This window comes from Jaculus jaculus, chromosome 20 (assembly GCF_020740685.1).
Source record: "Jaculus jaculus isolate mJacJac1 chromosome 20, mJacJac1.mat.Y.cur, whole genome shotgun sequence".
NCBI lineage: Eukaryota > Metazoa > Chordata > Mammalia > Rodentia > Dipodidae > Jaculus > Jaculus jaculus.
The window spans coordinates 23,935,132-23,948,455 of NC_059121.1; the positions used below are offsets into that span (position 1 = coordinate 23,935,132).

The 13,324-nt window shown below is 44.4% G+C and overlaps 1 protein-coding gene across 1 annotated transcript in view; it reads right to left on the minus strand.

The window, feature by feature from the left end:
- The window catches only part of Ndufs4 (NADH:ubiquinone oxidoreductase subunit S4), a 74,506-nt gene that overhangs the window by 35,006 nt on the left and 26,176 nt on the right, over window positions 1-13,324 (minus strand). The window contains exon 2 of the mRNA XM_004664946.2: window positions 11,786-11,864. Coding sequence (XP_004665003.1) covers window positions 11,786-11,864 — 79 coding nt within the window. The remainder of the gene's footprint in view (window positions 1-11,785; window positions 11,865-13,324) is intronic.

Genomic DNA, 13,324 nt, shown 5'->3' on the forward strand with positions numbered 1-13,324 from the left:
TACAAAGTGAGACCCGGGGCAGAACCAAGGTTGCGGATGGCTGCTTGAGCACACGGCCAGGCCTGCGCGGCTCTTCCCTCTGCTGTGCCTCGGCGCGGACACGCGGCGCGGAGACGGGGCCGGCCGGCTGGCCCACAGGCCGCGCCCACTCTGCCCTCACCCCACCTTCCTTGAGAACTGATCATAAAACGATGGACATGAGCCTTTAACAACATAATGCTGCGTGACTTGAAAACTTTTTATTTTACTCTTTTCTCCATCAAACTGGCCAATTAAAATCTGTAACAAAAAACAAACTTCTCTCTACTCCCAAGAGGATCAAAAGCAAAGCAAAACCAAACCCAAGCCACTTATATTCAGGTGCAGTACAAAACAAAGCATGAGGCGGCGGCTATTAGTATCATAATGGTTAGCTTATTATGGTCAATTAAATGAAAAACGCAGACAAGCAACTTGCAAAGATAACAGACAGCTTAGACACTTCAAATTTATCGCAGACTAAAAGACTGATAATGTATTTTCACATGTAGGTGTCTTTAGAACATGACAACAAACTTTTATATAAATCCAAATAAATAAGATATCATCAATTCTATAAGCCAAAGCTCCAATGTAGTAACACTGAAGAATTTTAAATTCCTGCAGAGTGTCAAGTACTACACAGAATTTCCACACGCAGCAGGTAGAAGAGCCAGAAAAGAAGTGAAACAGTTACCCCCTCGAGACACGCAATGGAGCACTGTTACACAGCCCTCGCCCACGACAGGTCTACGCATTAAGGATGCTGCGGCTATTAACAGTTTAAACCTTTACTGGATTTTGCTAATTGGTACACAGAATTTCAAAGCTTTTGAAAGATAAAACATTCCAGTCAGTTCAATTCTTCAGTATTGTTCAAGTATTTCAAACAGGAACAAAGAAGAAAATAAATCTGCTTTAATTGCTGAAGAATCACAGATAATAGAGATAGCTGAATGCTGTGGAGGAAAGATCTTCTGTTCTTCCAATTTAAACATAGATATTCTCTATTTTGAGTTTGGGTGGCTCTTGTGTGTACATATAGAAAATATTTTTAAAATTTATTTCCTTTGTAACATCTTAAAAGCGTAAGTTTCATACAGTCTAATAATATGCAATATAACTTATTTAATCCTTTTGAAAATTCAACTACGATTTTATTATAATTTTAACTGGGGATCTATTTTAGGAAAAATTTCTGCATTGCTCGCTAGAATTTTACCTAGAAATAATTGTACATGTAAGTGATCTGACTGGTTTAATGATCTTTATTTGTGAAATGGGATGTAAGGGCCAGTTGTGCTTGCTTTAAAACTATTATGCTATTATGAAGAGTAGACACTTTTCTACTTTAATTCTATTTAGACAGTTTTTCAGTAGTTTCAAGGCATGCTTATATAAGCACAAAACCTTTTTATAAACATAAAATTAATATTAATCCATATGCCTCAGAATATGTCATGTGACAAGAATGTGAAGTACAATTATCTAAATATACAAGGAATTCCTCCCTGTAAGATTAGTGTTACTAGTACATGATGCGTTTACTGATTAACCTACGCAAAAAGTGCAGAAATAGCCTTGCCTTGTAGCCTTAGTCTAAACGTCTCTCATCGCTTGAGGTTCTGGTATTTCCCCATCTCCTCTCCCTCCGCACTCATGTGACACGCTCCCACCATCACCCGTTACAGGCTGCCTAGTTCCCCGGAGGACGCGGGCTTCCCAACCTCTAGTCCCTGCGTCTCCTCAGAACGGCAAGAGTGCCGCCACCACAACCTCAAGGGCTCTGAGGCTCCTCCTCAACTCTTTTCTCAAATGCGTGTCTAGGAAACTTCCAGCACAGTACACTGAAAAACACAGGTTGTTTTCACAGTATAAAGCTATCCTACAAGCTAACATGTAGATTTAGTCACTGCTTTTTCTTTGATTTGATAGCTAAGCATCTTCATCTGCACTGAAAAACCTGAGGAAACATTATATTTAAGCAAAGCCTCAAAAGAAAAACACCCCACATACTAAACTGCCACTACGGTGGGTTCTCAAAGGCTGCTGCTCTTCTTTGATGTAAAGTGAAATACTACTTAGTGAATAAAACATAAAAAAAAAACCCTCCTGTCTACCCTTCAAAGAGACATATCCTTTGACCCAGTGCTCCAGACGAAAGCCTTGAAATTTTTGCACAAGAATGCTGCACGAGGAAAGTCCAGACAAAACAGACACTTGAGACGCAGGACGGCTGCATCTCCCAATCACAGACCCTCCTTGTTACAATCCAAGAGCGCAGATAACACGACCATACACCAAAGAAAGGAATCTCACCGAAGGAAAGCTGACCCCTCACACAGAAGAAAGAAGAAGGGAAGAAAGAACGAAAGAACGAACAAGCAAACCAACCCTCAAAGTAAATGCACGCTTCTTAAGTGAGGTTTTTATTTTGGTGCAGCTCACCTCTTACTGGCCAATTTTTAATCTATGTTTGCAAATTTCATCTTGAACTTTCAGTGCATCAGTGAAAAGCACAACATAACTAAATGCTTATACAGCAAACATAACTGTTTTATTTTGAAGTCTGTGCAAAGCATCATTCAATGCAAGTTTCTTAGAACAAGCTCAAGTCATGAGATAACGGAAAGGATGCAGCGCCCCTCCTGAGTGGCCTGCGGCCCACACACGCGGGCGCACTTACGAGGACCCGGCTCAGCACACCGCTGCTGCTTCGCGGTGGTCGAGCAGACAGCGTGACTCGTCCCAGGTAGTAAGGCTTTAACTGCTCCTTAACAGCCATGTGGATGAAATGTTAATGAAATGACGACAAATCAGAAATGTTTAACAATGGCTGTTTTACAAGCACACCTTATTTTTTAATAAGGACCTCCAAAAATGTCCAAAATGCTAGGATTTTGCAACCGTGTACAACTTCTTTAAAAACTTTTGAAATGATTGATAGTTGTCCTTCTCCACTGCTCAAAAAGATGTAAGATTTATAAAGTGCTAAGTGAAAAGTTTCCTTTGGCCCCAGTATTTAAGTTTGAAGATACGTGTATACCTAACCACAATACCTTCACAGAAGCTAAGACAGACAGCAGTTAGTCGGGTTTAGTGGAAAGAATGACGTGTACAAGTACGCGCCATCTGAAACGACGACGTGGGCACGGAAGCCAGCGTGTTCTGACACACCGCGTCCAGCAAGCATTATTGGGGAAGTGAAGGGTGAAGGAAAGAGCCAAGCGGCCTTTACAAAATATACTGGTGTTCAAAATATTACAGCTTGTTTTATACAAATTCCATTAACAAATTCAAACTACTCTGATGAGAGCACTTTCCTATCTTTTGTATTAATATTGTAACTCCAGGGGCATATAGTTAATAAGACATTTTTTACAAATAGAAAATCAATATATTAAAAATAGGAACCAAAATAAAAGTAAATAAAAACTATACTTCATATAGGTCTAATTTATGTCTTATGATGGGGAGAATCTGCTCATTTTTTTTTTTTTTTTTTTTTGGTGGTCTTTCTAGGTAGGGTCTCACTCTAGCCCAGGCTGACCTGGAATTCACTACGGAGTCTCAGGGTGGCCTCGAACTCATGGTGATCCTCCTATCTCTGCCTCCTGAGTGCTGGGATTAACGGCGTACGCCACTACGCCCGGCTTCTACTCAAATTTTTAAAAGAACATTGAAAAGTTATCTTTTCTCTTTTTGTAAAGTTGGAGTGAAAATGAAAAGACAACACCATGGATATTCATGAAATGTAAAGAAAGGAGATGGAGAGGCATAAGGAGAAAGTTGTCCTTCTAAATACTGCACAAAAGCAAAGATATTCTTCACCCAACCTCCACAGCACAGCTCCTCCTTGACAAGAACCAAGCACCAGGCTTCCTTTTCATCTACAGGAAGCCTCCCATATTTGGAAATAATAATGGTACAACCCCAGAGAAATTTAAAAACGTATTGTGTTTCTAAACATAAGTTTATAGGCCTATTTTAAGATGCTGTCATCTACTCTGTTGGTATCTGATATTTAAATTCTTATTAACGGAAAGAGTAGTTTATAGAAAACAGAAAAGGCATCCTTGTAAGTTACTGATTAAAATTTTACTAAAAAAAAAAGAAAATTTTACTAATGACCTCTAATGAATTCTTTATTAATAGTAGTTCAGGAAGCACTGCAACTTTATTCTCTAACAAAGTTAATACTGTATACAGTGCCCAAATGATGGGACGGATTCTTTACACTAAAAAGAAAACACTAAATACACTTCCCCTTCTATGTTTTCTTCCTAAAAAAGGATGCATAATCTCAATCGAAAATTTAGACTCAGAAGAAAACTTTTTCTTTGTACTTATGATTCCAACACCCTTAAAGCACTGTGATGATTCCTAAAACTTATTACCTCTGTCATAATTTATAAGAACTGAGGTTTTTACAAAAATATTTAATGTGTGTGTGTGTGTGTGCGTGTGTGCACGCGCACGTGTACACAAACCAGTTCCACTGCAAATGAACACCAGATACTTGTGCCAGGGTTTGCATGGGTGGCTTGGGGTTGAGCCTAGGCTGGCAGCCTCACAAGCAAGGGCCTTTAACTACCAGGCCATCTTCCCAGCCCCCATAACAATTTTGCTTTAAGAAATGAGCTGGGCGTGGTGGCGCACGCCTTTAATCCCAGCACTCGGGAGGCAGAGGTAGGAGGATCGCCGTGAGTTCAAGGCCACCCTGAGACTATAGTGAATTCCAGGTCAGCCTGAGCCAGAGTGAGACCCTGCCTTGAAAAACCAAAAAAAAAAAAAAAAAAAAAAAGAAAAGAAATGCACGTATCACGTGCTCAACCATGTTTATTGCTGCTCAATTTACAATAGCTGGGAAATGGAACCAGCCTAGATGTTCCTCAACTGATGAGTGGATAATGAAGATGTGGCACATTTATACAATGGAGTTCTACTCAGCGGTAAACAAAAATGAAATTATGAAATTTGCAGAAAAATGGATGGACCTGGAAAGGATTATACTAAGTGAGGTAACCCAGGCCCAGAAGGCCAAGCGCCACATGTTCTCTCTCATATGTGGATCCTAGCTACAGATGACTGGGCTTCTGCGTGAGAATGAAAATACTTAATAGTAGAGGCCAGTATGTTAAAAAGGAGACATAAAGGGTAGAGAAAGGAAGGGAGGAGGATACTTAATAGGTTGATATTGTATATATGTAATTACAATGATTGTAATGGGGAGGTAATATGATGGAGAATGGAATTTCAAAGGGGAAAGTGAGGGGGGGGGGTGGAAGGAGGGAATTACCATGGGATTTTTTTTTATAATCATGGAAAATGCTAATAAAAATTTTAATAAAAGAAAAGAAATGCACGTTTCTACCTATATAAGACCATTGTAAGAGGAGGGAAAGATCACATCAAAATAAAAGAGAGACTTATTGAGATGGGGAGGTGATATGATGGAGAATGGAATTTCAAAGGGGAAAGTGGGGGGAGGGAGGGCATTATGATGGGATATTTTTATAAACATGGAAAATGTTTTTAAAAAATTGAGAAAAAATAAAATAAGATTTTTTAAAAAAGAAATGCACGTTCTTTGAATGGATCTGAAAGAAGAATCATGGTAAGAGCTTACATCAGAAGTGATCTGAGGGTTTAGTTCTCCAGGAAAGCCACATGACACGTGGTCCCTGCATTTCAGGTGCTCTTACTAGACTGCTGTGACTACCGAAAAAGGCAACGAGCCACCCACACCTGCAGCACGTCTGCGTGTCCGTCAGGAGGACCCGTGGTCAGCACGTCTGCGTGTCCGTCAGGAGAACCCGTGGTCAGCACGTCTGCGTGTCCGTCAGGAGAACCCGTGGTCAACACGTCTGCGTGTCCGTCAGGAGAACCCGTGGTCAGCACGTCTGCGTGTCCGTCAGGAGAACCCGTGGTCAGCACGTCTGCGTGTCCGTCAGGAGAACCCGTGGTCAGCACGTCTGCGTGTCCGTCAGGAGGACCCGTGGTCAGCACGTCTGCGTGTCCGTCAGGAGAACCCGTGGTCAGCACGTCTGCGTGTCCGTCAGGAGAACCCGTGGTCAGCACGTCTGCGTGTCCGTCAGGAGAACCCGTGGTCAGCACGTCTGCGTGTCCGTCAGGAGAACCCGTGGTCAGCACGTCTGCGTGTCCGTCAGGAGAACCCGTGGTCAGCACGTCTGCGTGTCCGTCAGGAGAACCCGTGGTCAGCATGTCTGCGTGTCCGTCAGGAGGACCCGTGGTCAGCACGTCTGCGTGTCCGTCAGGAGAACCCGTGGTCAACACGTCTGCGTGTCCGTCAGGAGAACCCGTGGTCAGCACGTCTGCGTGTCCGTCAGGAGAACCCGTGGTCAGCACGTCTGCAGTGTCCGGCATGAGAACCCGTGGTCAGCACGTCTGCAGTGTCCGTCAGGAGAACCCGTGGTCAGCACGTCTGCGTGTCCGTCAGGAGAACCCGTGGTCAGCACGTCTGCAGTGTCCGGCATGAGAACCCGTGGTCAGCACGTCCGCACTGTCCGTCAGGAGGACCCGTGGTCAGCACGTCCGCACTGTCTGCGTGTCCGTCAGGAGAACCCGTGGTCAGCACGTCTGCGTGTCCGTCAGGAGAACCCGTGGTCAGCACGTCCGCAGTGTCCGTCAGGAGAACCCGTGGTCAGCATGTCTGCAGTGTCCGTCAGGAGAACCCGTGGTCAGCACGTCTGCGTGTCCGTCAGGAGGACCCGTGGTCAGCACGTCTGCAGTGTCCGTCAGGAGGACCCGTGGTCAGCACGTCTGCAGTGTCCGGCATGAGGACCCGTGGTCAGCACGTCTGCAGTGTCCGTCAGGAGGACCCGTGGTCAGCACGTCCGCAGTGTCCGTCAGGAGGACCCGTGGTCAGCACGTCTGCGTGTCCGTCAGGAGAACCCGTGGTCAGCACGTCCGCAGTGTCCGTCAGGAGAACCCGTGGTCAGCACGTCCGCAGTGTCCGTCAGGAGAACCCGTGGTCAGCACGTCCGCAGTGTCCGTCAGGAGAACCCGTGGTCAGCACGTCTGCAGTGTCCGTCAGGAGAACCCGTGGTCAGCACGTCTGCGTGTCCGTCAGGAGGACCCGTGGTCAGCACGTCTGCAGTGTCCGTCAGGAGGACCCGTGGTCAGCACGTCTGCGTGTCCGTCAGGAGGACCCGTGGTCAGCACGTCTGCATGTCCGTCAGGAGAACCCGTGGTCAGCATGTCTGTGTGTCCGTCAGGAGAACCCGTGGTCAGCACGTCTGCAGTGTCCGTCAGGAGGACCCGTGGTCAGCACGTCTGCGTGTCCGTCAGGAGGACCCGTGGTCAGCACGTCTGCATGTCCGTCAGGAGAACCCGTGGTCAGCATGTCTGTGTGTCCGTCAGGAGAACCCGTGGTCAGCATGTCTGCGTGTCCGTCAGTTGGACCCGTGGTCAGCACGTCTGCAGTGTCCGTCAGGAGGACCCGTGGTCAGCACGTCCGCAGTGTCCGTCAGGAAGACTCGTGGTCAGCATGTCTGCGTGTCCGTCAGGAGAACCCGTGGTCAGCACGTCTGCAGTGTCCGTCAGGAAGACTCGTGGTCAACACATCTGTATGTAGTATCCGTCATGAGAAATCTTGGTAGCATTTCAGAGACCCAGGAAGTAATCAATCACAAACATGCTAAATCCTGAACTCATGTGAGAAAAATCAATGGCAGGAAAGACAAGCTCAGGAGAATGAATTTTGGTTTTTGGTCCCAAGATTCTTCACACTCTTGGGTGTACCTGGAACTCCAAAGATTAACTGTCTATATGAGACAATTAAGGGTATTTAACATGCAAAAAATTCAAAAGGAGGAAAATTGAAAAATATACTTCATTTGAGATAAACCAATTATATAGAAATACACTTAAATGAAAAATAACCTTATTTCAAAAGCTAAAAAAAGTGGCATTAATTTGCATGTTTAAAAAATCGCTAAGTCTTAGCCTGCTTAAAGACAGATGAAATGTTTGGGTTGCAATGCATGAAGAAAATGCACCATCATGTAGATACCTAGTCAGAAAAACCAGTCCTTTGAGGCCACTTCTTGCTTGGTTATGTTACAACTCACAGTGTTATCTAAATAGACCACTCTTCAAAGAAGACAGACAGACAGATGGCATATAAACATCTTTAAAAAGTTCTACAGGGCTGGAGAGATGGCTTAGCGGTTAAGCGCTTGCCTGTGAAGCCTAAGGACCCCGGTTCGAGGCTCGGTTCCCCAGGTCCCACGTTAGCCAGATGCACAAGGGGGCGCACGCGTCTGGAGTTCATTTGCAGAGGCTGGAAGCCCTGGCGCGCCCATTCTCTCTCTCTCCCTCTATCTGTCTTTCTCTCTATGTCTGACGCTCTCAAATAAATAAATAAATAAAATTAAAAAAAAAAAAAGTTCTACATCCTTAGCCATCAGGAAATGCAAATTAAAACTACATTGAGATTCCATCTCACTCCCGTTAGAAGGGCTATTATCAAGAAAACAAATGACAATAAATGCTGGTAAGGATGTGGAAAAAGAGGAACCCCTTCTACACTGCTGGTCCAGCCACTGTGTATGTCAGTGTGGAGGTTCAGCTAAAACCAGATTTCCCTTATGACACAGCAACTATGCCAGCCCCAGACACACCTAAGGACTCATGCCACTGCCTAGAGATGCTTGCACATCCAGGTTTACTGCCCTCTTTTCACAACAGCGAGGAACTGGAACCAGCCTAGGTGTCCCTCAGCACATGAGTGGATAATGGAGATGTGGCACATTTATACAATGGAGTTCTACTTAGTGGTAAATAAAAATGGAATTTGCAGGGAAATAGGTGGATCTGGAAAGGATTATACTATGTGAGGTAAACCAGGCCCAGAAAGCCAAGTGCTGCATGTTCTCTCTCATGTGTGGATCCTAGCTACACATGCTTGGGCTTGTATGTGAGCTGGAACAGAACTCGGCAGCAGAAGGCAGCAAGCTAGAAGGGGCTGTAAGGGAGGGAGCAGAGGGGAGGGCTTAAGGGGACGGCACTGTACACAGGTAAGTAGAGGCACAGATGACGGGGCTGCGAAGGCCTAAGTGAGGCCAGAAGAGACTGGGTAAAGGAGAGGTAGAGCGAGGGCTAGTCAAAATCTAAGAGGGTATGAATTAAGTCAAATGGAAATCTACTTTTTTGGACAATGGTGCACCCAGAAACTATAGATTGGTACTAGAAAACATTCAGTGTCAGGGATGGGATACCTTCAAGTGAGTTATTGGCCAAGGAGGTGCCTGATGCCCCAAAACATTACAGGCCATTGCCGAGGAATAGATGGTGTGGTGGTTAAGTTTTTGTCAACCTGACCTGTTTAGGAATCCACAGACATTACCCGTAAGTGGGTCTCTGAGGTTGCTTCCAGGGAGAATTAAGTAAAGGAGGAATCCTTCCCCCAGGGTGAGCCCTTCCCCCAGAGTGGGCGGCCCCTCTCAGAGGGTGGAGGGTGGGGGGACTTTATCTAAAGAAGTTCTGGGGAGGAAAGGATCCCCCCACCTGGCCACTGGTGTTACTTGCTTTGCTGTTCTTGTTCGCTGCTTGCTGCTTCCCCGCGGTGACTGCAGAGCGGCGTCTCTCCAGGACGCCTCACCGCGGGGCCTCACCGCGGGGACTCTCAGGCCTGCAGCCTGCTGTTGTTGGACTGCTGTAAACTAATCCAACAAATTCCCCTTTAATACTATTTATTCTATCAGTTCTGTTCCGCTAAAGAACCCTGACAAATACAGATGGTAAGACCCTACTGCTGAAGATGCCACATACTTGGGCTGCATGGTCATTGAGAAATCCTGTTGGAGCTGAGCTGACAACATCCTCCCTGTAGACCAGCTGACAGAACGCTGTTTGGAAAGCTATGCTGCATGCAGCTCCATGGGGCAGACAGAAGTTATCAGTGGAGATACTCAACAGTGGACACTACAAGCCTAAGTTGGGCCAATCAGGCCAAATGAGCCAATGGTGCAATATGGGCATGTCTGTTATAGGAGAAACCAACCGCCTTCTAATTGGACTGGAGGCTAGCTCCACGGGGAAACACATGTCTGATACTGAAAACCTATAATGGGGAAAGTCATGAGCCCTAGGGATGTAACGTCTGCTGATGCCTGGCTAAATGCATACATTATGCTCACCATACTGCCCAGTAAGCACTTCTGTTAATGTTCATACCCATACATTAATGCTACTCTCACTTCTGGTTAGAAAAGCTTCTCTTTTCAGATGGTGGTGACCACTGGGCTGACTCAAAAGGCAACATGGTGCTGAGAAGTGACAGGCATGTTCAGCACTGAGACTTCTCTATCATACCTTCCAAGTCTCGGGGTCCATTGTGGAAGAGGTGGCAGAAAGAATGTAAGTGCCAAAGGAAGGGTAGGGCTCCTTTACAATGCAATCTTCCAGATGACCTTACAGTGCCTGACACTACCTACACAAGCCCACAATAATAGGAGGAAAAGATGATGACATAAAATTAAAGAGAGACTGATTGAGAGGGGGAGGGGATATGATGGAGAGTGGAGTTTCAGAGGGGAAAGTGGTGGGAGGGAGGGAATTACCATGGGTTACTGTCTAATTGTGGAAATTATCCATATTAAAAAAAAAAGATTAAAAAAAACCACATTAGCCTAAGACACAAGATGTAAGTTTGTCTGCCTACTTCCCTATTTATTTTTTGGTGTCTTTAATGGTATACACAGAGGTTTAAGACTTATTTTATTATGTATATCAAGCTTATCAGCTCAAGGAAAAGTAACAACCTAGCACCCCATGAAGAGGGAATAACAATGCTGACGCTGCAGCTCAACGCAGAGAGCTGCCCAGCAAGGGAGCAGTTAAGCAGCATATGCACAGTTTAATAATAGTGTGCCAGGTGTCAAACAAAATATCACACACTTGTACCAAAAGTCATTGAAACATTACCAGATTTACGTTGTTGTATGATACGAGCAAACATTTCAAATGGTATCTTAAGTATTAGGCCATGCACTTAAGAAATGTTTAGGGCTGGAGAGATGGCTTAGCGGTTAAGTGCTTGCCTATGAAGCCTAAGGACCCCGGTTCGAGGCTCGGTTCCCCAGGTCCCATGTTAGCCAGATGCACAAGGGGGCGCACACATCTGGAGTTCGTTTGCAGAGGCTGGAAGCCCTGGCGTGCCCGTTCTCTCTCTCTCCCTCTATCTGTCTTTCTCTCTGTGTCTGTCGCTCTCAAATAATAAATAAAACTTAAAAAAATATATTTTAAAAAAGAAATGTTTAAGTGGTAGTTGCCAAACTTCTATTACTGATGAGAAAAGATTATTATGCAAGTCCACTAGCTGTAATTGACATAATTTTTAACATGTACATACATGCAATAACATTATACAATTCCAGGAAAACCCAATACAATGAATTTTAGATAGCACTGGTAAGTACAACTAAAATAGAAGTGCAACTAAAAATTTGAAAACAGAAACAATATATTTACTATCAAAGTAAAAGTTCTAGTTACTACATACAAATGCTTCAAAAATAGAAAGCTTTCATAATTTTAACTTCTTAACATTTATGTACAACACTCAAACATAACGTTCAACACAAAATACGTTTGTGTGAAAACATTTAAGGTTTATGTATAAGCTAAATATTCAAACTCCAATCAGTTTCCTAGAAGAACACAGAATACTGAGCTGAATAATCGGTTGGACAAAAGTTAACCCTGCAGGCAGAACACTCACAACACGAGCAAAAGTCCTTACCAATTTTTCATCAACTGTGATAAGTTGTGTAGCTTGAGTTTGGTCCTGTGCCAACTTCCATGTGGATGTGCTCATTAACCTGTGGTGCAAGACTTGAAGTTAAAAATGATCCGTGCAATGAAAAAAGACAAGCAGACAAATCTTACATAAACAAGCTACTTTAACAATATCTGTCTTATTAAAGATTTTAAAAAAGGAAGGAAAGAAAGAGAAGTGGGCACAAAAGTCCTTTTTCTCCCCAATTAGTTCTGTCTACTGCGTTTTTGGCAGACTGTCACTTGAGAGTTCACAACAGGCAACACTTTATGCCAGTCTTACAGGCTTTCTGTCACAGAAAGGCCACCAGTGACAAGTACTGTACTGCTCTCCATGAGGGTACAGTGGCTGGTTTGTCACGACCAGGCATAAACATACAAAACTATCAGCTGCTCTGGAATGCTGATTCCTAAAGGATGGCATCAGGAAAGGGGCTGCAATTATGAGAGCAAATTGTCTCCCATGAACCTCTGACCAAAAGTCAGGCGGCAGACTGTTCACGTGACTGCGTCAGTCAGCGCCATGCGGCCGGGGCGCTGCTCAGGACAGGGCGGGAGCGCGCTCAGGAGTCGGAGCCGCCGCCAGGCTGGCAGTGGGCTGGGTACGAGCCCCTCCTCCCACCTGACTCCAGTCACGCACACACTGCTGGCTCACACACACACTGCGTCTTACACCAACAAATGCCAGCAGACGAATTTCTGATCCGAACAGTTTTCCAAATTACAGAATTATCTTACGCAAACTTCTCTTTCATAAGTTAGTATATAGAATTATGGCTCAAATTTCCAAACCCAATATATAGCATCCAATCTTTTCTTTTTTTTTCTTTAAAAAAATCTAGTTAGTTAGTTTGTGTGAGAAAGAGGCAGACAGAGAAAAGGAGAATGGGCACGCCAGGGCCTCTAGCCACTGCAAACAAACTCTAGATGCGTGCGCCACCTTGTGCATAGGGCTTAAGTGGGTCCTGGGGAATCGAACCTGGGTCCTTTGGTTTGCAGGCAAGCACCTTAACCGCTAAGCCATCTGTCCAGCGCAGTCTTTTCTAATACTATATAATGAATATCTTCAGAATTTTGATACAACATATCCCTAGTAACTAATGAAAACTTTTAAGTTCAACTGTAAATAATCATAATCACATAATGATTTACAATTGAAACCTGTTGTTCATAATTTAAACTCATAATACAAAGGGCATACTTAGTTTTTTATAATCTGTCAATCGCAAATTTAAGATTCAATGTAATCCTTTGTAACTTGTGAATTTTCCAGAAGGCTTAGCAAGCAGTTAAAGGCACTTGCTTGCACAGCCTGCCAGCCCAGGATTCAACTCCCAAACCACCCACCTAAGTCAGACACAAAAAAATGGCATAAGCATCTGGAGTTCAGCAAGAGGCCCTGGCATGTCTGCCCCCAACACGTGTGTGTGAAGGTAAAAAACTTAATTAAACAAAATGCAACCACATGCAAAATATCCTAAATCAATCACACAATCAAGTATAT